Raw genomic sequence first — 25,162 nt, 5'->3', positions numbered from 1 at the left:
TATTGCAGAGACAGTCTGTTATACGGTATCTCGATGATTTATTACATTAGCGAATTTCAGTTGTCACTCTTAGTGGTCTCCTAATATCAAAATTGCGAAATACTGAATAGAAAATCCCAATGATTCGTCTATTAACCGCTTATCATCGATGTTGAAACGCGAGGTCTGCTCGTGAATAATCGTCATCACAATCGACTCAAGTCATCGGATGAAAAAAGTCTGCGTTTATGATGGATGGACATTTAATTCCGAGCTTATTTAATTCATATACAGCAATAGAAAATAACTTGAAGATTGGTTAATAACCTGCGGTAAGCAAATTCTGACACAGTTCTCATGCTCGCTGAATTGAGCGCGATAAGAGGAAAGGTATATAATTTATTTCCTCAAAATTTGTTACACAACAGACAATATCGGTCGCTGTCCGCGGTCCGATGTTGTTCGCTAATTAGAAGATACGCATTATCGTAATACGCGAACCTAGACAGTCGAAATGTGAATCGGTTAAAATGCCTTCGTTGGGATTAAATCAAAAGCTGATAACGGCGGGGCCGGACTTTGCCCATCATCAAAACACGACCCTACGTCTCTAGGTCAAAATGCAGCCCGGTCTCCTGGTCCTTCGCGACTTCCGTATTGTAGACGATGGCACCGATCCAACTGAGGTAGCTGTAGACCCTCGTATAGACGTCGGGGACTCCGTTAGCGCAGGGATTTCCCCAGGAGACGATGCCGACGACTTGGTCGTTGTACACGAGAGGACTACCACTGTCGCCCTGAAATCGTGCACGTGGATATGGCAGTCAGCACACTCGACGTAGGTACCAATCATTATACTCACGTTGCAGACGTCGACTCCGTACTCCTTGATCCCGCATACGTGGTCGTCGTAGATCGTCAAGCTCCAGTAACTCTGGCACTCGGTCGTGTTTATCAACATCAGGCTCATCTTTTGGAGAGCGGTGGGCAGCGAACTGCTTGGATAGAGGACTCGGCCCCAGCCCGAAACAACGGCCTCAGCACCGACGGGTGGGTCCTCGGTGGCCAGGGCGATGGGCCGCTGGACATCGGACTCCGTGATCGCGGCCTGGAGCTGAGAGGTTTGCGATTACTGGTACTGTGCAACGACGTCGAGACGTTCGTCAGCGTGTCTTACCGTCAGGACGGAGACGTCGTAGCGATAGGAATCCGAGCTTCGTAGCTAGAGTGCCACGTTATATTCTTGACCGCGTGGGTCTCGCCACCGCTTGCCAAACTGAAAATATATATGCATAACCACGCTGCGTTATTATTCCTGGAAGCAGTACAAACGCGATTGGCGGCAGCTGTCATCCGATGACGACAACGCCTCGAAGCCAACTGCACAAAACTGACGGCAAAAATAGCGGCGCACATCTGCGAGATCGTCTCGGTCTCACCTGGTGGTCCCCGTTATCACGGTTATCGCGTCGATCTCCTTGGTCACCATGCAGTGCGCGGCGGTCAGGACGTGTTGCAGGGATATCAGGCTTCCCCCGCAAAAGTGACGACCGGAATTCCTGAGGGACACTTGCCACGGGAATTCACCATCGGCTGCCGCCTCACCGCCAACGATTCGCTCCAGGTTCCACCCTGGGAAAATCGAATTTCGAGGGTTGTAGAAAAGAATCTTAGAATCATCCCTTAATCACTTATCAACTCACCTCGTGTTCCGCTCGACAGTGAAAAGAGAACGAGAACCACTAGCGCTAGTCTCGTCATTTTTCGGACACCCGTGACTACGCAGATTCTTGGAACGAACGGTGTGGAATTCGATTGGCACAGATCGATCAACCGCTCTTGACATTGGCGAGTCTACAGCGACGTACTCTCTTATTTATAAGTTTTCGCCGAAGAGTTTTAAGATCTTATCTGACAATCGGAGGAGGATTAATTGGCCTCACCTAATCCAGAAGGCCTCACCTGTATCTCAACGGTTTGAATTCCGCCACGGGCGCATTCATGGTCAACAAGGTATCAAAACAATAAACAATATCAACGATTCTTTTCAAGAAAATTTAAAAAACATAATTCTTTATTTATATTTATTTCACCCTATTGAGCAGAAAAAAATTTCCTGACAGCGAAGCACGCGAAGAATATCGTCATCGCGTGGTTAGCATCTCTCAGCGAAGGTTGGTGGCTCGTCGACTCTTCAACCGTCGGTGTCTCGAGCTCCGTGTTGTGAACGTACCATCCGATCCAGTAGAGGTAATAATAAACTCGCGTGTAGACGTCCGGATATCCCCAGCCGCAGGGATTCGCCCAGGAAACGATGCCGACGACCTGGTTGTTGTAGACCAGAGCGCCGCCGCTGTCACCCTGCGTGACATCGTGCACAGTGCCGTTACATGTGGTAACGTAACTCCATATCTCGTTAAACTTCTCAAATTCATCACTTTATGCCAATCGTATTTCCACCTGAAGACTTACGTGACAGACGCCTGAACTGGACGTTTGGGCCCCGCAGAGATGGTCGACGTTTATCGACGTGTTTCCCCACTGTGTCTGACAAACGGTCTGGTTCAGTATCGTCGTGTTCAACTTCTGCAGGTCCGTCGGCAGCACACCACTTTCCGGCAACGTCCTTCCCCATCCTGAAGTCACTGCCACCGCTCCCACGGGAACGTCTTCTATCGCCAAGGCGATCGACCGGACGGACTCCGACTCCACGACCGCTTCACTCAGCTGGAACAAAGTCAAACGTGTTTGTATTCGTACTGTCGAGTTAAATTACTGGTATATTTTCCGCGAGGGAACTAATGCATGGTCCATGAGACCAACGGACGGAAGCCAGAAACGCAACTAATCGTGAGGAAGTGGGAAAAGGCTTGAAGCCGTTGGCATTTTAACCCTCGGAGTCTCGGGTTCTTAGGACCATTATCCAAAATGACCGATAAAAGGAGAAAAGGACTTACGACGAGCACAGCGACGTCCTGGACATGATAGGCTGGTTCAGGACTGGAGTACTGAGAGTGAATGTAAATGGTTCTAACCCCACGTGTCACACCGCCGCTTACCAGGCTGCGGGAGAAGTGAACGACAACGTTAATGAAAAACGAATTTCAAAAAGGGTGGTGAACTATTTCACCTGTTGGATCCAGCCACGACGTTCAACTCCGTGATATTGATACCGCTGACGCAGTGGGCGGCGGTAAGAACGTGCTGAACTGAGACCAGTGATCCTGAGCAAATGTGACCTCCGGGAACCCTGAGCGAGACATGCCAGGGGAATTCATTAACTTCGGCAATTTCCCCACCGACGATTCTCCCGGAGATAGATGCTAGAAAATTGGACCGTTGATTTCGCTTAGTGACTACAAGTTTACGAAACACGGTTCTTACCCTGAACCGAGAATCCGGAAAGCAGGCAGAGGGCAAGAAGGAAGAGACTCAGCGCCATGTTTCGAAAAAATCGATCCGACTACTTATCAGTTAGCCGACGATCACTCCCAAGTTTGGACTTCCAAAGGGAAATCTGGCCACCGCTGCTTTATAGACTTCCGCGGCTAATTCGAAACGGCGTAAAATCGCGATCTTATCTCATTATCGGTTCAGGATTACAGACGCATTATCCCCGATGACAGGGGCTATCCGTCATGGGACAGACTGAGGATGAAGGATCACTACACGCGACGATTACGCTCATCTCGTCCGCAAGCCAAGGCCATCGGGAATATTTCGGTTCCCACCATCCATGTCGGTTCCGCTGGCGAGATGGTCCCACGGGCGTTTCCGGAACGCTGCTTGCAACGGCGTTTCCGGTGCCCCTGTGAAGCCCACACTGGTTAACATGGAAAAATTGATCGCTAGCTCGCTATCACCAGCTGCCGCCGTCGAATCATGACGAAAGTACGTTGCCCCGCCATCATAACTGTTTCTCCCGCGCTCCAATTGCTCGCTACAGAGTCAGAGCTCATTTCTGCAATCCCTGCAATCCCGCCGCATTGTCTTCGCCGGCTTGAATTGCGGCCTATCCAATAATTCTCGGCTTTTATACCGTTCTGGGAATTGCGTCGTTAATTCCCTCTCTCTCTCTCTCTCCCTCTCTCACTGTCTGCTGTGTCGGGCATTGAATGGGATTCGAAAAGTCTCGCGAACAGGGCTGAAAACATTGTATCCGTCGATCAGCAATGCGGAAGTGTCGTGTATACTTTCAATAATCAATTTAATCTCACTAAAGACATTTACGACCCTTGAAACCAGGCCTCGTGCTCTCGATTAAATTCCGAAGCAATTACGGAACTGCACCGTGCAGCTTCGATGCTTCTGAGACGGTAATGAATTTTCTCAAACTGTGCGTCGGCCGTACTTGCTCCTTAATTTCGCATGAATGAGAATCGAATTAGCAATGCATGGAATCGAGTTACAATTTTATGTCCAATATAATCGCGTCGTAAATATCGAAATTCGAAAATCCGTCGTTCCGCAGAGCGTGATTGCCGTCTTGGCCGGCTGCCTGTTGCGGGGGAAACAGAGCGGCATGTGCAGGTGTTTTACGCAAAAGCGTGTAGCCGGTGGTCTGGATGTGTAGGAGAGCGAGCGCCAGCCACGCACTTGCCTGCAACCTGACTACAGACCGGAAGCGGCTTTCTGGCCTGACGGCCACGAACAATGAAACCGCGATACCAGCTTCGGCTACCCGAATACCCCGAACATCCGAGTCCCCGTCGCTTTTCCATTATCCGCGTTCATCCGTGCAGATGACCAGGATTCCCCACGGAAACGTGACGGATGCCCTGTAATCATTGGAGGTTTTTTTGTTTTTATTTTCTACTTTTTGTCCTTTTTTTCATTTTTTCGGTAACAATCTTTCTCAACAGTCGTCAGTCATGATCCCAAATACGTACCTTTATACCTATCGCAACTTGTATCACTCAATACCGATATCAAGCAGTATGCAGTTATACCGAACCTTGTGCACAACCAGAGTCGTATGACTGAAAAATCATAACGAAACGATTGCTTACGAAGGTGAAAAAAATCAGAGGCAATTGGCACCTACAATAATCATTGATGTGAGTGTAAGTAGATTTGATAAATCGTTTCATTCGTCACGCCTTGGGTTATGGATGTAATTAATACAGAGTTCGGAGAGAGAAACTTCCTCTTCTCTCTGCAGGTCGCGCGGGAGAAGCTGTCTCGGTTTTCCTCTCTCCGTCTGTTTCTCTCTCTCCCTCTCCCTCTCCCTCTCTCTCTCTCTATCTGGCGGTATTCAAGAGAGTGCGACGAAGAAAGGAGACTCTGGCACCGCATGATTCCGTGAGATATAATCTGAGGTGCGTGAGAAGCTCACGTGAAGAAGGAGATGGTATAAGAATAAGAGAGGATGAGCACATAGAGGCTGCAGACACGGTTGTGTACCTGCACGTGGTTTCTCCGAAGAAGGGAACGTTGAACCTTGGCGCGTAATCGTCGCGTAAAAGTCTGTAGGTACAACGATCATAACGAGAACTCTGAGTGGCGATTTTGTCAAGTATACCGCAGCCGTGACTCGAAGATCGGTGCCGACCATCTAATTCCGTTCCTCATCGCGAGTTTCGTATCCTCTGTCCTCCTCCGAAGCGAGATTCTCCGCGCATACAAAAATTGCGCAACACAGCTCTAAAGTTCCCGATTCCATCCGTTGTCACTCCTCTCTCTTTCTCTCGTTCAAGGTGTCTCTCCCGGTCTCTATCTATCTCTCTGTTTCTCTCTCTCTCTCTCTCTCTCTCACTCTCTCACTCTCTCTCTCTCTCTCTCTCTCAATCTCTCACTCTCTCTCTCTCTCTCTCCTTCCCTCCGTCTATATGTCTATATCTCTGATTACCGCAGCGCCGAGCGTGACAATAATTTGTCTCAGTTCCCACACCGCGCGACTTTGAAAGCTGCCAACATTTCGTCTTGCCTTGTAACGTAGACGCGTACATGTCGTACCCACACAGGTACAAGTCGAGAGAGAAGGTCCTTCGGTGTGCGCGCGGGTCGTTCAACCCTAGAGTATCCTTCGCGGTTTAATTTCCCAAACCCCTTCCCCTGCAGGTCGCGGGACGAGCGGCGTTCTTATACCGCGATAAATCGAAAATCCTCCGCGAGGATTACTTCCCATATTTATCACGTCCTTATCTATCACCCGCCATCTATCTCATTATCGCTCTCTATGATTCCAGAATTATATACGCACTCGTCTGACTCCTCCGGCTCTCCTGATCGACATCCTCCAAACATCGCGAGACGAACAGTTGGGCCGGACGCTGTACATGACACGGGAACTCCACGGGCTCGTTCTATAATATACCCCGTGAATTCTTCCAGTGCCATTAACAGAGTCCAAGCTTCAAATCTCCGGGCTCTCTTCTCTATTCCTTGCTGCACTGTGAACCGTGAACGTGGACTCCAACCTCTAAGACACTTCATGGAGTCTCGGTACTGGTCAGAGATGGTTACCGAGGATAGCGATGGCCATAGGTGGATACCGAGATACGCTTGGTAACGGTATAACTATTGCTGTTAAGAGTTTGGCCGGTAACCGTCGCGAGTGCAACGTGAACGTCGAATTTGGACCGAGTGTTGGCGACGTTAGATTGATCGGCGGAAAAAAAGTCGAATGAATATCAAGAATGACGTGAAGCCGACGAGTTTTATGAAAAACACTGTCCAACCAGTAATCGAAATACGTCGAGTTTACGAAGGTGGATGGATATTTTATACGACGGTATATACGATTGACTTGTGTAACGAGTATAATCGCGAGTAAACTCTTATAGTGCGACGTCGGGTCGGTCTCAACAGTCTGAAGAGAGCCGATCGGGTAACCGAACCGAACCGGTTGCTGGCAGTGACGTGAGCCTACTAAAGCTGCACGGAGGCAGCCGGCGCAGGTTAACTCGAGGCAACCTGCGATCGCAGGACAGTCGGGCAGCCAGGCAGAAATGATAGAGAGAGAGAGAGAGGGAGAGAGAGAGAGAGAGAGAGAAGGAGAAAGAAAGAACGTTACCAAGAGGTGGGGGGGGGGGGGGGGGAGGGGGAGTGAAAAAACAGAGAAGAAGGTAAAGGAGAGGTGGCGAGTGAGAGGGAGAAAGGAACAGCGAACCGAGAGCCGTGAGCCGTGACTCACTCGGAGTCAGGAATCGGCGGACTGACTGGCAGTCCTCGACTGGTGGGTGGATATCGGATTCATTAAGTACCCCAAAGCTGACTGAATGAGAAGAGAAGACGAGGTCCGTCCATGGTCTTCCGATCAGGTATGGACCGCAGACGGTGCGGCGTGTGATATTTCGTGGAGAGGAGCCGCACGCGCCTTTGGTGGTACCTATCGCTATACAATGTACGTAGGTACCTGTAGGTTGGTGTGTTGTGCTCCCCGCGTTACCAGGTGTAGGTGTATCGCACAGGCACTTGCATACACCTACATACCATTATAGTAGGTATATCTCGGCGGGCAGCGGAGCGTGACTTTTCACGTGGAGACGCGAACGGTTCGACACGCGAGCAGGGGAGAGGTATGCTCGGTGCACCGCGACCATCCAAGTTGTACATCGTTTTGCGCACACGTACCTACACTCTCGGCATAATAAAAGTCGGAACCTTAAGGCATACGTCGAGCAACATCGAGTTGCGTCTACCGTCCACTGCATTCTGGGAGACCGCGGAGACCGAGATTCGAAGATTCGCCACGTCTATCTGTGATGATGCTACCATCATCTAGCTATATCATGCTAGCGGGGACCGTTCGTAGAAACTTGGGATCGAAGCGAACTGGTACCCGAGACATGGTCAGGGATGCATGGTCTAGGTTCTCCTAGGATCCGATTGACTCGGTGGTTTGATATTTTCATACCGTCGGTTGCCAGCAGGCGAACTTGACATGGGCTCAAGGACAGCTAGCGCATATCTAACCGACCGTGACATTGTTGAGTAAGGAATGGTAAGTGGGATTATGAAGAGATTTGCAAATAACGTTGCAGGGACCGGTTCTAGATGAAAAGGGTAGTTTGGCCGGGGTTTCGTAAGACCTGTTGGTCAAGAATGCTGCAGTTGGGAGGAAGGCGCGAGTACAAGTAATGATAAGTGAAGCGTGATTTGAAAGCCCAGCAGCGTTGATGGGAACTGCAGCGGCGGCAGCGATTGTTACCTACGGTATCGAGTAATAGAGAAGAGAGAAAAATCTAAATACACACCGTCACGTCAAATGATTACCGGATTACCTAACCGTGCTCGCGAGCGGCCGCAGAAGAGCGAGCGACGCAAAACCTGCAGGAATACCAAACAATGGAATGAATCACTACGTACGCCGTTGGTCAGAGGAGTTTTCTCACGGAATCCGTGATCGGCAACAAAAGGGCTCACCGGCCCGATGGATTTGTCCGTGTTTGGAAACTATCGAATGTGTACCAATCCACCGGACAGCTAGATTCGACAGCCCACGACACTCGAGCCACCTACGAAGAAATTGAAGTTTTGGTAGTTTTATACCGCGACTAATCTTACACTACGCGGTCGCGCTGGGCTCCCGGCAATAAGACAAAGCCAAAAGTGTCGTTGCGTCATTCCATAGCCAGTGGCGAGTTGGTCGGATAGAAAGTTGGGATGTATTTTTTTCAGGTTCGTTTTTGCTTTTTTTTTCATCTTATTTGCCTCCTCGGTTCTCTTCTCTCTTTGTTTGTTTGTTGCTTTTTCGTTTTGTCAGACGGTGTACCTAGGAGGTGGTTACACGCCGCGAGACCTCACGGATAGCTCATGGAAGCCTCGGTGTCGGGCCCCGCGTATACCGAGCAACTACGGGGTCACGCACGGCTAAGTCCCGGCTCGGTTGGAGGTCAGCGACTCCGAGTACGGTGCCCGCGAAGTTAGTGGAGCGCTTAGAATTTAGCTGGCAAAACCGTCTCGGATGATGACTGTAAGGGCTGCCTGCGACGAATAGCTGCAGGGCCCGCGCAGAAAATGTGGAGAAGAACGGATCGTTCTCAAGGATTGAAATTGACGTGATCGTAACTTGTAGCGCTTCGGTTACACAACGACGAAGACGGAGCAAACTGTGTGAAACTCGTTTAATTCGTCGGTGGATATATTTAGACGAATATTTACTGATCTAAGCTAACGGGTAATTGTTGAAAAAAAGATATACTTACACCGAGATTACCATCCGTGCTCGATAATGAGCGAGAGGAGTTAACAGAGGAACGAGAAGAAGATACAGAGCTCTTAGTCGCGGTTGCTCGACGGGACACGGAACGATACGCACCGATACGCAACGTTACGCGTAACGTTACGGTACCTACGTGCGGAGGAAAAGACGCACGCGGAGAACAGGTAGCGAGAATTAGAAATATGGATGCCCATCAATCAGGCTGTTTCCACGACGCGCATACCATTTTTTTCCCTCCCCTCTCTCTCTCTCTCTCTCTTTCTTTCTTTCTTTCTTTCTCTCTCTCACTCTCGCCTTTGAGGCGGTACGTTTGCTCGTCTCCCTTAAAGTTCTATCGGAGAAAACTCGCGCGACGAACATGGCAATGGCCGCAGGTGAATCGCCTTCGTCGACACCTGTTGCCGGTGCAGTTGCAGTTGCAGTTGCCATGCACGGAAGGAAACGCCAAGTTTCCCTGCGCAAGGATATAATCTAAGGAACGGCAGAAGTGGCACGCTGGGAGTAAAGGGCACGTCCCAGTTGTTCCTCCGTTTTTATGAAAAGCTGAGAACGTAGTCGCCGCTGCCGCTGCAGCGATCTAGATTTTCAACGGCTGTCGACGAGCTGGCTTGGCGTTACCGTAATTCCCATGGTGCTCATTGTTTTGGTAGAAGTCTCTTTTAGGACAACTTTCTAATGTCGGTACCAGAGCGCTAAGGAACGACGCCACAACCGCAACTTATCACCAACTGTCCATCGTGAGTTATAGGGAGCAGCGTCGTAGATGATTTCACGTCCGGCGAACGGTTTCGCGTTTTCGCAACCTCTCTTGGTTGGTACCGATTCCAGCTCCGTGCATTCGCTAAGGTTGATTTGTCTACTTTTCAAGGCAAGAGGCCAAGGGAAGCTCTGCATGCCCGCCTCGCGAGAATCAAGTCGACGGGTAAACCTCGCGTCTAGGCTTCACAATCCGAGTTCTCCTCCTTGCCGGAGATACGGGTGGCCGGTCGTCGTTTCGCTCTGCCGCGTTCCGTACTTCTCTCTTCCTCCTCTTCCTCCTCCTCCATCACTGCCTCCTATTCCTCCTCGTCCTCCGGATTTCTCCGCACCTGCGATAAACGTACCTTACGATATCTCAGCGCTACAGGGTGTCCTGAAATTTCGATTTTCTCCCCCTGATCGTCACGAGGTATATTATGACCCAGGTGGCACACTTATCCAGAAGTTTTAACTATCATTCGAATACAAAAAGTTGACGTTTTGCCAAATTATGTTTAAGTAAAGTTTGGCTATTTCTGAACGGCTATAGATCGGCAGAAAACTGGGCTTAAAGTCGACATGCGGTATAGGTATTTCATGTTTACGAATGTCCTCTGAAATGCCAAGTACAAGGCAATTCGACTGGACAACCCGTTGTCACATTATTATAGTTACCGCTGGAAAGTCGAGTCAAATGTTTTTCACGTTTTTCAGACTAATAATTGTTTATGTGACCGCATTCGTGTGCCAAATGAACGTCAATGTCTGGTGGCAGTTAGACTGACTAATCGTTATCTCATACTTGACGCCAGCTGACTATTGGTCCACGTAATTAACCTACTTGCAAATTATTGCCTTTTTGTCTTGACTGCTCAGAGTCAACTGAAAACCTAATAATAGTTGACGTCGTCGGGTGTTGCCTTTACCATGACATTTCAGAGGACATTCCCGTACTCTTAGTCAGTGTGGAGTCAGCGATCGGCTTATAATATGCTTATTCTCAGTTGATTTGGAACAGTTGACTGAGAATTTCTGTCGATATGAAGTCAAATAACAGCCAACAGTGTGCTACCTGAGTGACAGTTCCATGCACGATTTCGAGTGGAGAAAAGGCGTGAAAAAGGGGGAAACTTTTCGACCCGTTTGACGGATATTATATACCGCAAATTCTTTCGGACGCGAATCATCAGGTGACTGACCCTCTGCAGGTGATGAGATAATAATACTTTTTTACCGATGTAGATATCCGAATGGCGTGTTGACATTTATATTTTGGCGATCATTTGGCGGGGATTAAGGATCCGGAGGGGCGAGGAGAGTTGCACAACATTGCGCGATGATCGTCATTGTCCGAGAATTGTCGAGCATCCTATATACAAGCGAGATTCGCTTCAAATCCAAAGTTCGTTTCGACTTGGCTGGCGAGAGAGGCACTCTAGCACAGTGCCGCTGTTAGCGCACTGCACTATGACTAATTATTATCCCTGCCCTCGAGCTCTCACCCCCACCTCGCAGTCAGGCTACGCTTATTCTGTTCACTGAAGAATAGTATCAAGATCGTCATCGGCTAGCTGGAGTAGTTTGAAAATGCTGTGGGAATTTATTTTCACCATAGTTTCGAGTATTTTTTTTATACATATAAAAAGCACGGATCAATTCAGTCGTCTTATAGTTTTATAAGTCGTGAATACTTTGCTGTAATAAACTTTGAAGCCCTTGATACAAACGCGCTTGAGAACTTCGCCTTTGGAGAATCATGATTCTTTTGAAAATATCCACAAAAAGTGCCTTGCTAGTTTGTCTGTATAAAAAAACTGGTAAAACAGAGAGTCTGAATTTACAGATTTATTTACGGCACATTTCGCAACCCAAGCGTTCAAATAAGATTCGCAGAAAATCGTAACTTGTGAAGATTCTGTGTTACAAAAAACAAAAAATTTGAACCATACAAAACAAGAAAGTGGATCTGCAAAATTATTGAAGATAGTGACGGCATTCACTAAGAATTACCAATATTATTCTATTTTCAATTAAATTGATTATTTTTTCCCGATTAATCGAGTATAACTGATTATTTTTCAAACTCGATGAATCGACCGACTCGATTATGTTTCCTCACAATCGTTTTTTGCTTATTACTCCCATTGAACGATGCAATACAATATCAATTTATGTGATTAAAGTATCAATTATTATCATTGTCTTGCTTACTAACAAATTTGATATAATAAGGGAAAGATAAATTAATATTTTTACCTGAAGTTGAAAAATATTTGGTTTCATACCACCGTTTCAAAAAAATATGAAATAATCGATTAATTTTCACCGATTCAACCGAGTCGCGTCCAAACATTTTTTCGTACTCGATTGATCGATGAATTGATTAGTTTTAACTCAATGGTCATCGTCAACACCTAATGACGTGTACGTTGAGTTGCATACACTCAGGCGTAAGTCATGTATTACCAATTGCATAACTCACAGGCGTGCATCGACCGAATATCGTGTATCGTAAGTTGCGTGCAACAAGGCGGGGAGTGAATTATCATCTCGAACTTCGATACATTTAACTCGAACCTTGATTGTTGCGCGCAGTCTTGAGTTTCAAGTGTCGCGCACCAGTCTCGAATCTCGAGGCCGGCATACTACTGTCAGATTTCGGTAGAGTAATTTTGTAGCGCTTTGAGGTTACATTAATAAATCTTGGTGATTGCGTAGAGGCGGTGCTTAGATCCGCCCCCGTTTGTTTTCAGGCGCATAAAATGGTTAAGTTAAAATTGCGGCAACTGCTGATCGTGGGTATATGCCTGTTTCGAGAAATTCTTACTACCGAGGCGGCCTCAGCTCACATTCACACTCATCACAGCAACAAAGATGCCGCCAGCCACGAAAGGACCGAAGACGGAGCCTTCAGCCCCAGAGACGTCGAGCATTACGCCGATGGCGATCATCACCAAGAGTTTGATCACGAAGCCATACTCGGTGAGGAGAATTTCGATTGGACAACCTACGCGTCGATTTTTCTCGGCATACGTCGTGGTATACCGTTCATTTGTTTATTTTCTCAATCTATTTTCTGACATTCTCTTACAGGAAGCGTGAAGCAAGCCGAAGAATTCGACAAGTTACCGCCGGAGACAGCGAAGGAACGACTAGGAATTCTGCTCACAAAGATGGACCTGAACAACGATCAATACATCGAGAGAAATGAGCTAAAAGCTTGGATCCTTCGCTCGTTCAGGTACACTTGGACATTCAATTGAAGCTTGCGAAACACTTCGTTATGTCAAAATTTTTGTTACGTTGCGTAGCATGCTTTCTACCGAGGAGTCGGAGGATCGTTTGGACGATGCAGACGCTAACGAAGATGGCAGAGTCAGCTGGGACGAGATTCTCCAGGACACTTACGGATCGGATCCTGAGGACTTGGCCGAGGATGACAAGCTGATACAGGACGACAAGGCCACTTTCAACGCTGCCGATCTGGACGGAGATGGATACTTGGATGCCGATGAATTCAAGGCGTACACGCACCCTGAGGAAACTGCGAGGATGTTTCCGCTACTTCTGCAGCAGGCCCTGGATGACAAGGACACTGACAAGGATGGATTCATCAGCTTCCAAGAGTTCTTGGGTGACAGAGCAAGGGGCGAGGATAAGGAATGGCTTCTAGTTGAGAAGGACAAGTTCGACCATGATTACGACAAAAACGGAGACGGCAGACTTGATTCTGAGGAGATTCTCGCATGGCTTGTGCCCAGCAACGAGTAGGAATCGCTAGTCTTTTTTTCATTACACTTGTTTTAAATTATCGTTGTACAAATATGTTTGATTCATTCGATTACTATTCTTTCTCCAACAGAGACATAGCTACGCAGGAGTCGGATCACCTTTTCGCAGCATCCGACGACGATCACGACGATAGATTATCCTTTGAAGAAATATTGGACCATCACGACGTGTTCGTAGGAAGCGAAGCTACGGACTACGGAGAACATTTGCACAATATTGAAAATTTTAAAGACGAACTGTAATCATCATTAGAGAGGTATGCAGCATAAGAAAAAAATCATACGCGCACAATCCTCGCGAATTGTTTTATTCCTACAACTAATGTAAGTTGATTCAAGTCTTATATTTTCCTCCAATTTCTCTTCATTATCATTGTGCATTATTTATTACGACATTTCACAATTCACTCACAAATAGTTCAGTCTCAATTTATTGCTCAGAAGCATTTTATTATTATTATCGTCGTAAAGTTTTACGAGGTGTCGAGTATCTGCAAGAATGCGCTTAGCTGCGTGGTGAAAAAAGTATTACAACACCTCTTTCGCGCCGTCGTCATCGTCTAATTTAAGCATCAAAGCCAAAGCTGAACAAAGAATGTAAATTCCCGAGAGTCTTCCAATCTGTAACAATTTCAGCCCGACATGATTATTTTTTTTTTTTTCTCTCTTAATATGGATCCTGGGTATGTAGGCATAAATTGCGTACTATCGATCATAAAGAATTTACTCAGCACAATATCAATTTCACAGTCCTCACAATTTTGTAAAATACACTATTTATATCGAAGTATAAATCGTCCGGATTCGATATCATTATTTTAATTAGTCCGTTAACACGTTATCGCATCAAGCAGATGCACAAAAAACTAGTACGAAATAAAATTTCGGTCAATTCTCCGGCTGTTTCTTCTTACTTCGATATCAAGGTGTGAGAAAAAAAAGTATATATGTCGAAGATATCGTGAAATATTTGTCAAGACAAGTATCGGTAGCTAATAAGTAAACATATTCGTATAATGCAAAATTTGTAATACATATAATATTTATATCATTTGTTTGATATGTTACAAACTCATTAATATATTACGAGACGTAATTTTATGAATCCATCGTGTAACAAATACACATATATATATTGATGGTTATATTGCCATAATTACGTGCGTTATTAATTATTACAATCATTTTTATTCAAAATATTAGGGCTTTCACTTGAAAGAAAATCATTTAGACGTGAATTGTTTAAAAAAAAAAAAAAAACTAGTCAACTTATGGTGTAAGGACATAGATGTGTTCTCAAGCATCATTGCTGCTTCTTCTAATGAGAACGTGCTCCCCACATGATGCCATTTTGAACACTATTTTTGAAAGCTATTCATTCTAACGTCCGCCAAATCCTACTACTAAGGAATAATATTCAAATGTTAAATAATCGGTTACTGAGGTGATGTTGTACTTTTTGGGACAGATACGCAATCTCTGTCGTGACGTCACGTGGGGATCAATTGACTTTGCTACTGGGCATCATCGTTTAGAGCACACCTTGTTTTCCCACACCATGATTAAAATTACATTTGTCGCCCGCACATAGAAAACCCGCCATACACTCGCGCATCCCTGTAAGCATATGCCAGGCGCACGATTCGTCCCATCAAAGAGGATATGGGGATATACCAGCATACACTCGTGTTAACAATTACAAATAATTAAAGATGCAATGAGTATTAGTCGTGCGGCACAATCTGACAATGAAACCTTTTCCAGCGACGGTCCACTAGTCTGTATTTCGTCTAACAGGCTCGTTAAGCACACTTGACATGAAACGACGCCGCGGTAATAAGTGATCTTACCATACTTACGTAAGTAATATTTTGTATGTTAACATGCGGTGTAGACGCATAGACGATTCGTCGTTCTTGATCTGGAAATTTATCATACACGCGAAACTCGAAATTATGCATACCTACGCGTTAATATCACTGTGACTCGAGCGCAAAATCCCAAGTACATTTTTTTCTCTCTTTCATTCTGGCAGATGTACAAACACCGAATAAAGCGTACACAAGTTCTGCGTCACGCGATGCGATAAAACATCCATCGTTTAAATAAGATCGTTAAGGGCAGGCGCTTGTCAAGGCAGTTCATATTTTATAATCCCAAAGAGACCTTGAGGAAATTTTGTAGTAAAAAATAGACGAGAACAAATTTTCGGCTGTCCAATCTCATGGAGAATTATTAGAGACGTGTAGCTATTTTATGCGATGATATCGGCAATTACAAACACGTTGTATTAAACAATTTGTATAATTTCTGTGAACATTTGCATGATGTACTCGTTGATTGAAGAAAACCACTAGGTGCCATTTGGCGCCTTTCATACTCAATTTATTTACATTTCATCGTAAACGGAGCTAGATCGGCCCTATTATTTCATTCGCGTACAATTCTGAACTATTCCAAATAAATTCGAAGCACAGCTAATAGCGTAACTGATGGATATAGATTAGGCCGCTAAATTTGGCGAGAGCCTAAGAAAATGATTTAATAGTTCACATCTAGGCCTATTTCTAAATTATCAATTAATCGAAGAGGAAATCAGAAAATTACGTGCTTATTATGCTTAGTGTACAATTACATTTTTTTTTTTAAAGTTAAAAGACGTACAAAATTTATAGTCGATATATTTTAACTGCATGACATTGATACGTTATTACGTAATTACGAAAAAGCGTGTAATTCGACGTTTCTAGATTCTCATCTTGAGTTGATACAATAATAACTAATGGCCAACGTGTAATTAACCGTCAATGTTACGCAAAATTATTGCGTTTTTATTCAACATTCATCACATCACTCAACAGTAACTTAAATTTAACTTATCGCTCTTTTTATTGCAATAACTCGACATTCGTTTAAGTAATAAAAATTGCGAGACGAACCTTGGGGGTTATCTTTCACACTATCCTTCCGAATTAATCATCTAACGCTCATTCGAATTCTAATCGCCGTGTTACATGAACGAATTTGTAGCTATGATGTTCAAAATTACAATAATGACTAATAAAAATATTTCGCGAGTCTTAGAGTAGTCAGCAAAGGTGCGTAACATCTATCCTCGATAACGGGAAAAATTTAAGAATTTAAAACAATTTTTAAACACATTTGTGTATGAAAAATCGCATTATAGTAAATTGAATAAATGGAAAAGCGCACGTTTCTCCCTACTTCCGGTTGCACATTCTCCTCGCATTCACGAAATTAGTCCCACCAAATGCCACACACCGACCGATAACATGTTACACATCAAATGCAGTAGTTAAGATCTAAATACAGCTACAAATTAGTTCAAACTTGCAAACCACATCATAATACAGAAAAAGAAACTATGTAGAAAAAAAATTTATTTAGAAAATATTGACCATGGCAGAAATGTACTTTATAAAGGATTTGTTTTAATTCTTTTTAAATTGTGCCAACAGATTTCTTTAATTCTCCTCTTCAATTATGCGTCAGTTTGTACAATACTGTTATCTCTCCCCACAGATCAAGACACACGGTTATTGACAAATACAGACAGTATAACCACATGGTACAATTTTCCGACTCAACAGATATACACGAACATAGCATAAGCGTAACACAATTATGTCGGTGAATGAAAATTTCCGAAGAAATACCATCTGGCAAGTCCTTCAGACAGAATGACGAAAAATAACCGAGACGTATTTTTTCTTTTTTCAATTCAACGTTTATTAACAATGATATTGCCAGTTGAATTTGCGTGACGTCATAATGTTCACATTTTAGTATAACTACATCTATGCACATTGTGACTTCACGCGTCAGTTTGAAACTGCTATATCTTTGTTAATAAACGTTGAATTGCAAGAAGAGAACATAGGTGTAAATTATTTTTCGACTAATTAAATTTTTTGATTCCACGATGTAATTAGTAACTGAAACGACCTAACGCCAATTCTGCAGTCGTAGATCATTGACGTCATCAACTAATTTTGCCCGTATAAGGTATTCAGTAACGTCGCGGTCCGTAATCTGTACATACAAATATGCGTTGAGAACGATACAGAAAGTACTTTAAAATAATTCAACGATATAGATTAAAGTCTGACATACCTGCAATCGGTTTAACGAACACAAAGGCACAAAAAAAATAAAGTTGTCTGTAGCGAAAAGTAGTCCTATGAATTCTTACGTATTTTGACGTGCTGAATCCGAATTCGGGGACAGAGATAATCGAACACACACCATTTTTTTGTAATAATCAAAAACTGCCTTTAAAAACGGCAAATTGCTCCAACAACTCCATTTTTAAATTGCCAAAAAAACACCCTCAAATACCGAAAATTGCACTGTAAGCAGGGCCAGCATGACGTGTAAACGTGTAAACATGAATTTGAAGTTTCGCAGTGATATGACGTGTTTTTTTTTTTTTGCAAATTTAAAAAATGGGATGATGGCGCACCATTGGCCACGGATACAGCATCAACGCACCAAAATACATATCTATATTGTATTTTGCGGTCACTTTCAGTCGGTTTCCTAGTTCTAGTCTTTGTTACAGTCCATTTTGTTTTATTTTTCCGTGCCTGTTTAATCCACGCCGATAACGCAGCGATAGAGTATAAAATAAAACGAATATAATACGAATATGCGGAATGCACTGGACCCTCTGCATCAGCATAAGCAGCTGCACCTGAAACTGGCCGATCATGTCTGCCGGAAGATCCAACAACTGCGGCTGCATCGGAAGAGCGCCATGCAATCAGTCAAATCGCGAATCGCGAACGGAGCAGGCAGTAAGTCGAAAGGGGGGATCGACGGTGAGTCGACGCTGGTATAAAAGAAACGATTACCTACGTGACGAGTTCAGTTTAGAGAGTTAGTTGGTGCCGGTTTGTCGACGATAGTACAAGTCTTTGGCCACGCGCTCTTTCCAGAATGATTGGGTTGGTACACACGTAACATCTGTGCATGCATGGTGCTCTTGAAAATAAATAAACCGCTCGATCAAATTACTCTCTGACTCATTCTAAGATTTTAAATTTATAAGAAATTTAAGAAATGATTGATTCGACTCGTTTAACGATACTTGAGCAGCGAAAAAGTATTTGTGTCAGGACGAAATATAGGCGAATTAGTGCAGACGGTGAAATTTTAGTACGATTCACTGATACTACAGTAAAATCATCGAGGATCTATCCTGTGATTCGTGTACGGGTTTTTTTTTTTTTTTTACTCTCGTTAGCAGTGGTCTACAAGCTGTCGCGATACAATTATATCACGAGTATATATATATATGTATGTATACAGAAATTATTTGTACGGTGTAATTGTATGCTTTGTGTAGATACGACTCATCTACGTACATTAGACTCGCCAATGGCAATGATTGTATTACGTATCAGCAAAACACTGGAGCCAGTTTACAGTCGATAGATTTAGAAGCAAGTAATTCTTATTCATTATCCGAGGAGGGATAAAATTTCCACGTCATGCAGAGCCATGTTTAACTGATCTCGATATCAGTTCACTCCGGCTCGTATATTGTTTGAAACTTGACATGTAAGGTGTAACGCAACGCCATTATTTACACCTACCTTCCGAATATGATTGCTTTATATTAGGAGACAACCAGTTTTAACCAAGCGAACTCGTCTTCAAGTGGTTCGGAAAAATTATAAATATTATAATTCGTCATACGTAATATAATAATATAATAATACATAATTCGTAATTCCTCGACGAGAATTGTGCACACGATTTTGATTTGAATCTGCGAGGAGTCCAGATCGGTCAGCCTTTATATGGAAAAGTTTTCTGCACGTTATTCGCTTCCATTTATACGTGTGGCGCACCTCTGCTAATGTATACACTGTATACTTGTTTAGACGGGTTTCAACGTCTCGTGTATTCGTTTACAAAAGGATATATTATTGAATACTGGGCAAACTTGACACAGCTGCCAACAATCATTCTTGAAATGTATACGTATACAATATACTCGAGGCTGCTGCATAGTGTAAACGGTTCTATAGGTACACAAAGTATCAATTGTTTCATTGGAAAGTCAGGACGAGGACACTAAAATATTTAGCGCGAATCACAAACAATTGGTCAATTGAAATGGTAAATGTGTGTACGAGATGTGTGTGTGTGTGTGTTTTCATTCTAATACAACTCCGCAATTCTCACCCAAGGCGCAGACTCGAATCGTTGATAATAATCATACTGAAGATAGTAACGATATAGCAACTATTCATACTGAGAAATAACCATTATTTCGCAACTTTAGGTATCGTCTGAAATTCAGTAAACCGTAATAAAACAAAACACATTGATATTCCGAAATCTTGGTCCCTTAAAAATCATTGTCAAATTAAGAATAGTTTTGTTACGATAACTTTACTAACTTCAACCTTGTTTATACGATACATGTATGATTTATCTGATTTTATAAATAGTAGCACGCAACTTGATTGATACTGCAATGAATAAAAGATCATTGTATAGTACACCTTATACACAAAACGTCGTATGTTCCAATTTTTGTGTAATACATCGGAATTGAAAATTCTTGTACAGCGTATTTAGCAGATAAAATGCAAGGTCCGAGTTTCCATTGCACAGTTTTCTCGCCATTTGCGTACACATCGCGATAACACAATAATAATATATAAGTCCTTCTTTTACGGCACGCAGACAATCAGTCGCGGCTGGTTGCACAACTGAAGGAAATACATATTTTGTTTCTCAAACTACAACGTTACATACTTAATTGTATTATACCCGTAGTTATTACAGCACTTTTTATCTTAATCACGATATCTTTATAACCCAAGTCTACGATCAGAACAACTTTTTCAACGTACGTAAGACTTATCACTTCGAATATCAATCAATGTATTACTTAAATTGTTCGTGTCGAGCAACAAGTTAGTCGCAGAAAATTTCGCTATCACCTCGATCACCTTCAATTAAAATTTGACTAAACATGTAGATGTATTTAAACATATAACGGTATAGTATTACACTCTACGATTACACATATCACTCTATTTCCTGAATAATTATTACCATTACCATATCTCGGCTGTTACGCTGTTTCTTTCTTGTTTGTGTGTGTGTTTTTTTTTCTCTTTTTTTGCTTGTTTCGCTTTATTTTTGCCTTTCAACTACATTACGCCCGTACAATCCTACATTACCGAATCGTCGATTCAGGTCAAAGAAGAAGCTTCTCGTCGCAGGGATCGGCGCTGTCGTAATTATCGTAATAATTGTTATCGTCATCCTGGTTGCCACTGCCGGTAGCGGAGACGACGATTCTTCGGACGGAAAATACGTCAGCGATTCGGTCCTCGGTCGTTATTCGCAGGTACGTTAAATCGGCCTTTGCGAAAAGTTAGGTAGTAGAAAATTATTATAAAATAGATATCGTCGCAGTAACTGTTTCAATATTGTTGGAATCGCAAGAAAACTATAGGAACAAGTGACTATTTTGTGCGATTATATTTGTCATTAGTATATTTTCTGGTAATTTCAACGCGAAATCAGTGTATTCAGTTTTCTGTTCTTTCTCAGTTGAATGAGTTACCAACATTAATTCATTGTTGCACCAAAATCATATTTTCGCAACAGTTACGCGAAATTATAGTAACAGTGACCAAGTATAATTGCAGATGATAGATATTCTGATTACGTCTACAAAACTCAATTCCATTTTGTAACCAGTACTATATTTTCTTTTTTGTTTTGTTTTGGTAAAAAATAAAAATAGTCAATAACATGTGTGGTGAGTCGCAACCAAAAATTTCTTTCCGCGCACTTGCACTAGTGCTATGCGATTAATCGACGATTTCGGTAAATAGTTTCTCCAATTAATCGACTAATCGACAGCTTCGAAAAACGATTAATCAAAAACTAAATTAATTCGGATTAATCGTTAATCGCACAGCACTAACTTGTGCTCGATTCAACGTTATTATTTTTTCGTCACAAAATGAAACGCAGGCTGCCGTCACAACCAACGGACAAGAATGTGCACAAATCGGATCGGATATATTGGCGAGAAACGGCTCGGCTATCGACGCCGCAATCGCCGCTTTGCTGTGCGAGGGAGTCGCTTGTCTTCACAGGTAAACGAGCAATCTTTTTTCCCCTCCAATTCATAGTCCACACTTTTTACTACAATGAAACTAAACGAAACATCCACGTGTATTTCCGGCTCCATGCAGCATGGGACTCGGCGGAGGTTTCTTTATGACGATATGGGATGCAGCTACCGAGTCTGCTTACTATCTGGACGCCAGAGAAACAGCTCCGTCATTGGCAACGCAAAACATGTATGGAGGAAATTCGACTCTCTCCATGTACGGTAAGAGGCGGAATACATATACGTTTTTTTCGATTATACGATTGATCGATGTTGCCTCATAATAATTCTGCAGGTCATTCGGTATATTAATCGAAGCGACAGTTTCGATTAATCAAAATCGTCGATTAATCGCACAGCGCTCTTGAACGATAATTCCAGGGGGTCTAGCCGTCGCCGTTCCCGGAGAACTTCTCGGCTATTGGGAGGCCCATCAAAAATTCGGCCGGCTGCCTTGGGTCGAGCTTTTCAACGCGACAATCGAGCTCTGCGAGGAAGGGAGCATCGTCACGGATTACTTGGCAGCGTACCTTGAGACTAAAAAGGAACAAATCCTGGCCGAGCCCACAATGGCGGAAATTCTGATAAATCCCGACACGGGCAGTGTTTGGCTGGTGAGACGAGCTCGACGATTCTTTTCAAATAAATCCTCTATGTATAAAAATTTTGAAACCTTGTTAGGCTGGCGACCGAATCAAGAGACCGAAACTAGCGGAGACTCTGAAAATCATATCGGAGCAGGGAGCGGACGTTTTCTACAATGGGACTATCGGCGAACAGTTGGCTGAGGAGGTGCAGGCCTTTGGTGGTATTCTGCAGATGGACGATCTCCGTAACTACAGGTACTCTGCATATTTCGTGTAGATTTACCAAATGTCGGTGAATCATCGTATATAATTCATCGTGATCCGCGGTAATCCACGAAAAATATCACAGGTCTCAAAGCAACGAATAAACGGAACGTTTAGTTTGATTGCAGTGTGATATGGAAAGAGCCGACCGAATCGATGATCGGTAATTACACAATGTACTCGGCTCCACCTCCGGGCTCAGGCGTTATTTTAACCTTCATAATGAACGTGCTGGAAAATCTGATTCCCGTCGATGAGGAGGAGATCATGTGGCAGCGGATAGTCGAGACTTATAAATGGGCATACGCCAGGCGCACGGAACTTGGGGATCCGGACTTCGTCGATATCGGTAAGACGCGGAAGAATGACGCGGCACCGAATCGATTTTATAGATTTCATTCGACCTCCTTATGTCGTTAACCCTTTGCGACACAGCGTCTCATGTATCACTAAAAACAAATCCGATGCCGGAATTTCAAAATTCAAGTTGGCGGATACAATGTCGCCGACTAAAAATATAAAAATTGATCATATTCGATTGAAGTTTGTTACTCGGGGGTTTTTGGGGTCGTAATATAATAAATTGTGATATTGAAAATGGTGAATCCAATCGTATTTGGTGACCCAAAAAACCTCCGAGTGTGCATTTTCCAGCCATTCCTATCACTTTCACATTTTCAGTGCGCCATTTTAAATTTTGATAATTCCCGAGATCTGATCCCATTTTTCAAATCAGTGATCCCGAGAACCCTCGAAATAACCAGTCTTAAGGAATTTCACTACAAGAAAAAGTGTATGCTTCAAAAAGTTAAATCGTACTCTGGTCGCAGCTGCGAGACGCATGGACCAAAGAGCTCGTTCGTGATGTTATCTTTATTCCCGCAGCTGATCTCGTTGCAAACTTCACATCGAGCGAGTACGCCGATAGCATAAGAGAGATGATCAAAGACGACTGGACGAGCTCGGACCCTCTTTTCTACGGTGCTGTTACATCGGGGACGAGGGAATCCGGGACAGCGCACATTTCCGTTTTGGCACCCGACGGCTCGGCGGTGTCGGTTACGTCGACGATCAATCAGGTGTACGTAATAATTGAGGATTTTCCCGGGTGAAAGGCAAAAAAGTCGGAAATTTTAAGCGCAAATTTATCGACTTGCATTATAAAATTCCCAGGCTAGGAGCGATGATCCGTTCAAATTCAACCGGCATAATATTCAACGACGAGATGGACGACTTCAGCTCACCCAATATCACAAACTCTTTCGGGCTACCGGCATCGCCGGCGAATTACATAGAGCCTGGGAAACGCCCGCTAAGTTCGATGATACCGACTATTCTGGTAAGTGAACGCGTGAACGTCGATGAAACAAAACGGTCAAAAATCCTCGCCGCACAACTCAATTTACTTATTCAAGGTGGACGAGAACAAAAAAGTCCGGTTAGTCATCGGAGGTGCTGGTGGCACAAAAATTATTAGCGGTACCAGTATTGCCATGTTGTTAAATTTGTGGCTGGGATACGACATCAAGGAAGCCGTCGATGCGCGGAGACTTCATCACCAGGTCTGTGGCCAATCTATTCATTTTATTCTATCTGCATCAGAGTCTTACTGAGCGGTTCAGACACGCAACTCAATTTCATTTTCAGCTCTATCCAATGACTGTTCAAAATGAGAACGGATTTTCGTCAAATGTGTTGGCCTACTTGGAAGAGATTGGACATACGACAAGCACCTACTCCGGACTGGGTAGCGCGATAACGGGAATATCTGTGCAAGATGGAAGTGTCACAGCAAATTCCGATTATAGACGACAAGGAGTTGTGGCTGGATATTGATTAAAGCTAATAGCGAGACGGGCCCGGGGGGGGGGGGGAGTTTTCGTAGTAACAGTATTCATGCTACAATATTGCCGTTCGGTGCTGGTGACCCGCAATTAAAAAACAGAAAGTAAACTATATTCTTCGTTTTAGTATATCTGATTCGTGTCAGTAGTGTTCTTGTAAATATTCGTGTATCATGTGTACAACGTATGAATGTGAAATACGCTATCGCGTAGGTATGTCGTAGGATATGTATAAGCTAACCATATAGTCGCTGCGGTATATTAGTCGCATTATGGATACTAGGCTCATAATATTAATTCTTAGTGCTCTTTTCGCTATACACGTTGACATATCTATAATTATGTGTATCGTTTCTGATACATTCACAACTAAAAATGTATACAAGGTCAGATGCGATGCGTTACGCGTTAACGGATTTTCATCAAGAATATACAACAGTACGTTTTTTATATATTCCGAATTGATATGATAATGCTGGTCATGAAATTGAAATGTAATTCTTTCTATTGTAGATGTTGATACACTTTTTTCACATTTTGGTCCGTTTTTATTCGGTTTGTTTTTTCTTATTCAATTTTGTGACGCTTCTTTCATTAGACCTGCGTTGCCGGATGCGCCTAAC

The 25,162-nt window shown here is 43.6% G+C and overlaps 4 protein-coding genes across 4 annotated transcripts; 2 read left to right on the top strand and 2 right to left on the bottom strand.

Annotated features, from left to right (window-relative positions):
* Positions 1–204: 204 nt before the first annotated feature.
* LOC124300892 (chymotrypsin-2-like) lies at positions 205–1,817 on the bottom strand. Its single transcript, XM_046755369.1, has 5 exons — positions 1,683–1,817; positions 1,419–1,611; positions 1,162–1,255; positions 842–1,105; positions 205–776 (listed from the first exon to the last, which is right to left on the bottom strand). Exons 1-5 carry the CDS (start codon positions 1,738–1,740, stop codon positions 582–584), a joined length of 804 nt encoding a protein of 267 aa, XP_046611325.1. The 5' UTR covers positions 1,741–1,817; the 3' UTR covers positions 205–581.
* A 218-nt stretch (positions 1,818–2,035) lies between these two features.
* Positions 2,036–3,564, bottom strand: LOC124301524 (chymotrypsin-2-like). Its single transcript, XM_046756679.1, has 5 exons — positions 3,364–3,564; positions 3,110–3,302; positions 2,937–3,042; positions 2,452–2,706; positions 2,036–2,340 (listed from the first exon to the last, which is right to left on the bottom strand). Exons 1-5 carry the CDS (start codon positions 3,419–3,421, stop codon positions 2,074–2,076), a joined length of 879 nt encoding a protein of 292 aa, XP_046612635.1. The 5' UTR covers positions 3,422–3,564; the 3' UTR covers positions 2,036–2,073.
* An 8,938-nt stretch (positions 3,565–12,502) lies between these two features.
* Positions 12,503–14,830, top strand: LOC124301522 (reticulocalbin-2). The gene is made up of 4 exons (XM_046756678.1): positions 12,503–12,865; positions 12,977–13,124; positions 13,195–13,650; positions 13,746–14,830. The coding sequence occupies exons 1-4, from the start codon at positions 12,646–12,648 to the stop codon at positions 13,915–13,917; spliced, it is 996 nt and encodes a 331-aa protein (XP_046612634.1). The 5' UTR covers positions 12,503–12,645; the 3' UTR covers positions 13,918–14,830.
* Positions 14,831–18,545: 3,715 nt separating this feature from the next.
* On the top strand, positions 18,546–25,051 carry LOC124301515 (glutathione hydrolase 1 proenzyme-like). Its single transcript, XM_046756663.1, has 11 exons — positions 18,546–18,641; positions 20,914–21,067; positions 21,703–21,827; positions 21,927–22,066; positions 22,226–22,458; positions 22,526–22,686; positions 22,824–23,044; positions 23,581–23,776; positions 23,869–24,034; positions 24,111–24,257; positions 24,343–25,051. Exons 1-11 carry the CDS (start codon positions 18,634–18,636, stop codon positions 24,529–24,531), a joined length of 1,740 nt encoding a protein of 579 aa, XP_046612619.1. The 5' UTR covers positions 18,546–18,633; the 3' UTR covers positions 24,532–25,051.
* The last annotated feature ends 111 nt before the right edge of the window (positions 25,052–25,162 follow it).

Source organism: Neodiprion virginianus, chromosome 3 (assembly GCF_021901495.1).
Source record: "Neodiprion virginianus isolate iyNeoVirg1 chromosome 3, iyNeoVirg1.1, whole genome shotgun sequence".
NCBI classification, from domain to species: Eukaryota; Metazoa; Arthropoda; class Insecta; order Hymenoptera; family Diprionidae; genus Neodiprion; species Neodiprion virginianus.
Note: the sequence above shows the minus strand (reverse complement) of the source record. Positions and strands in the feature narration are given on the sequence as shown.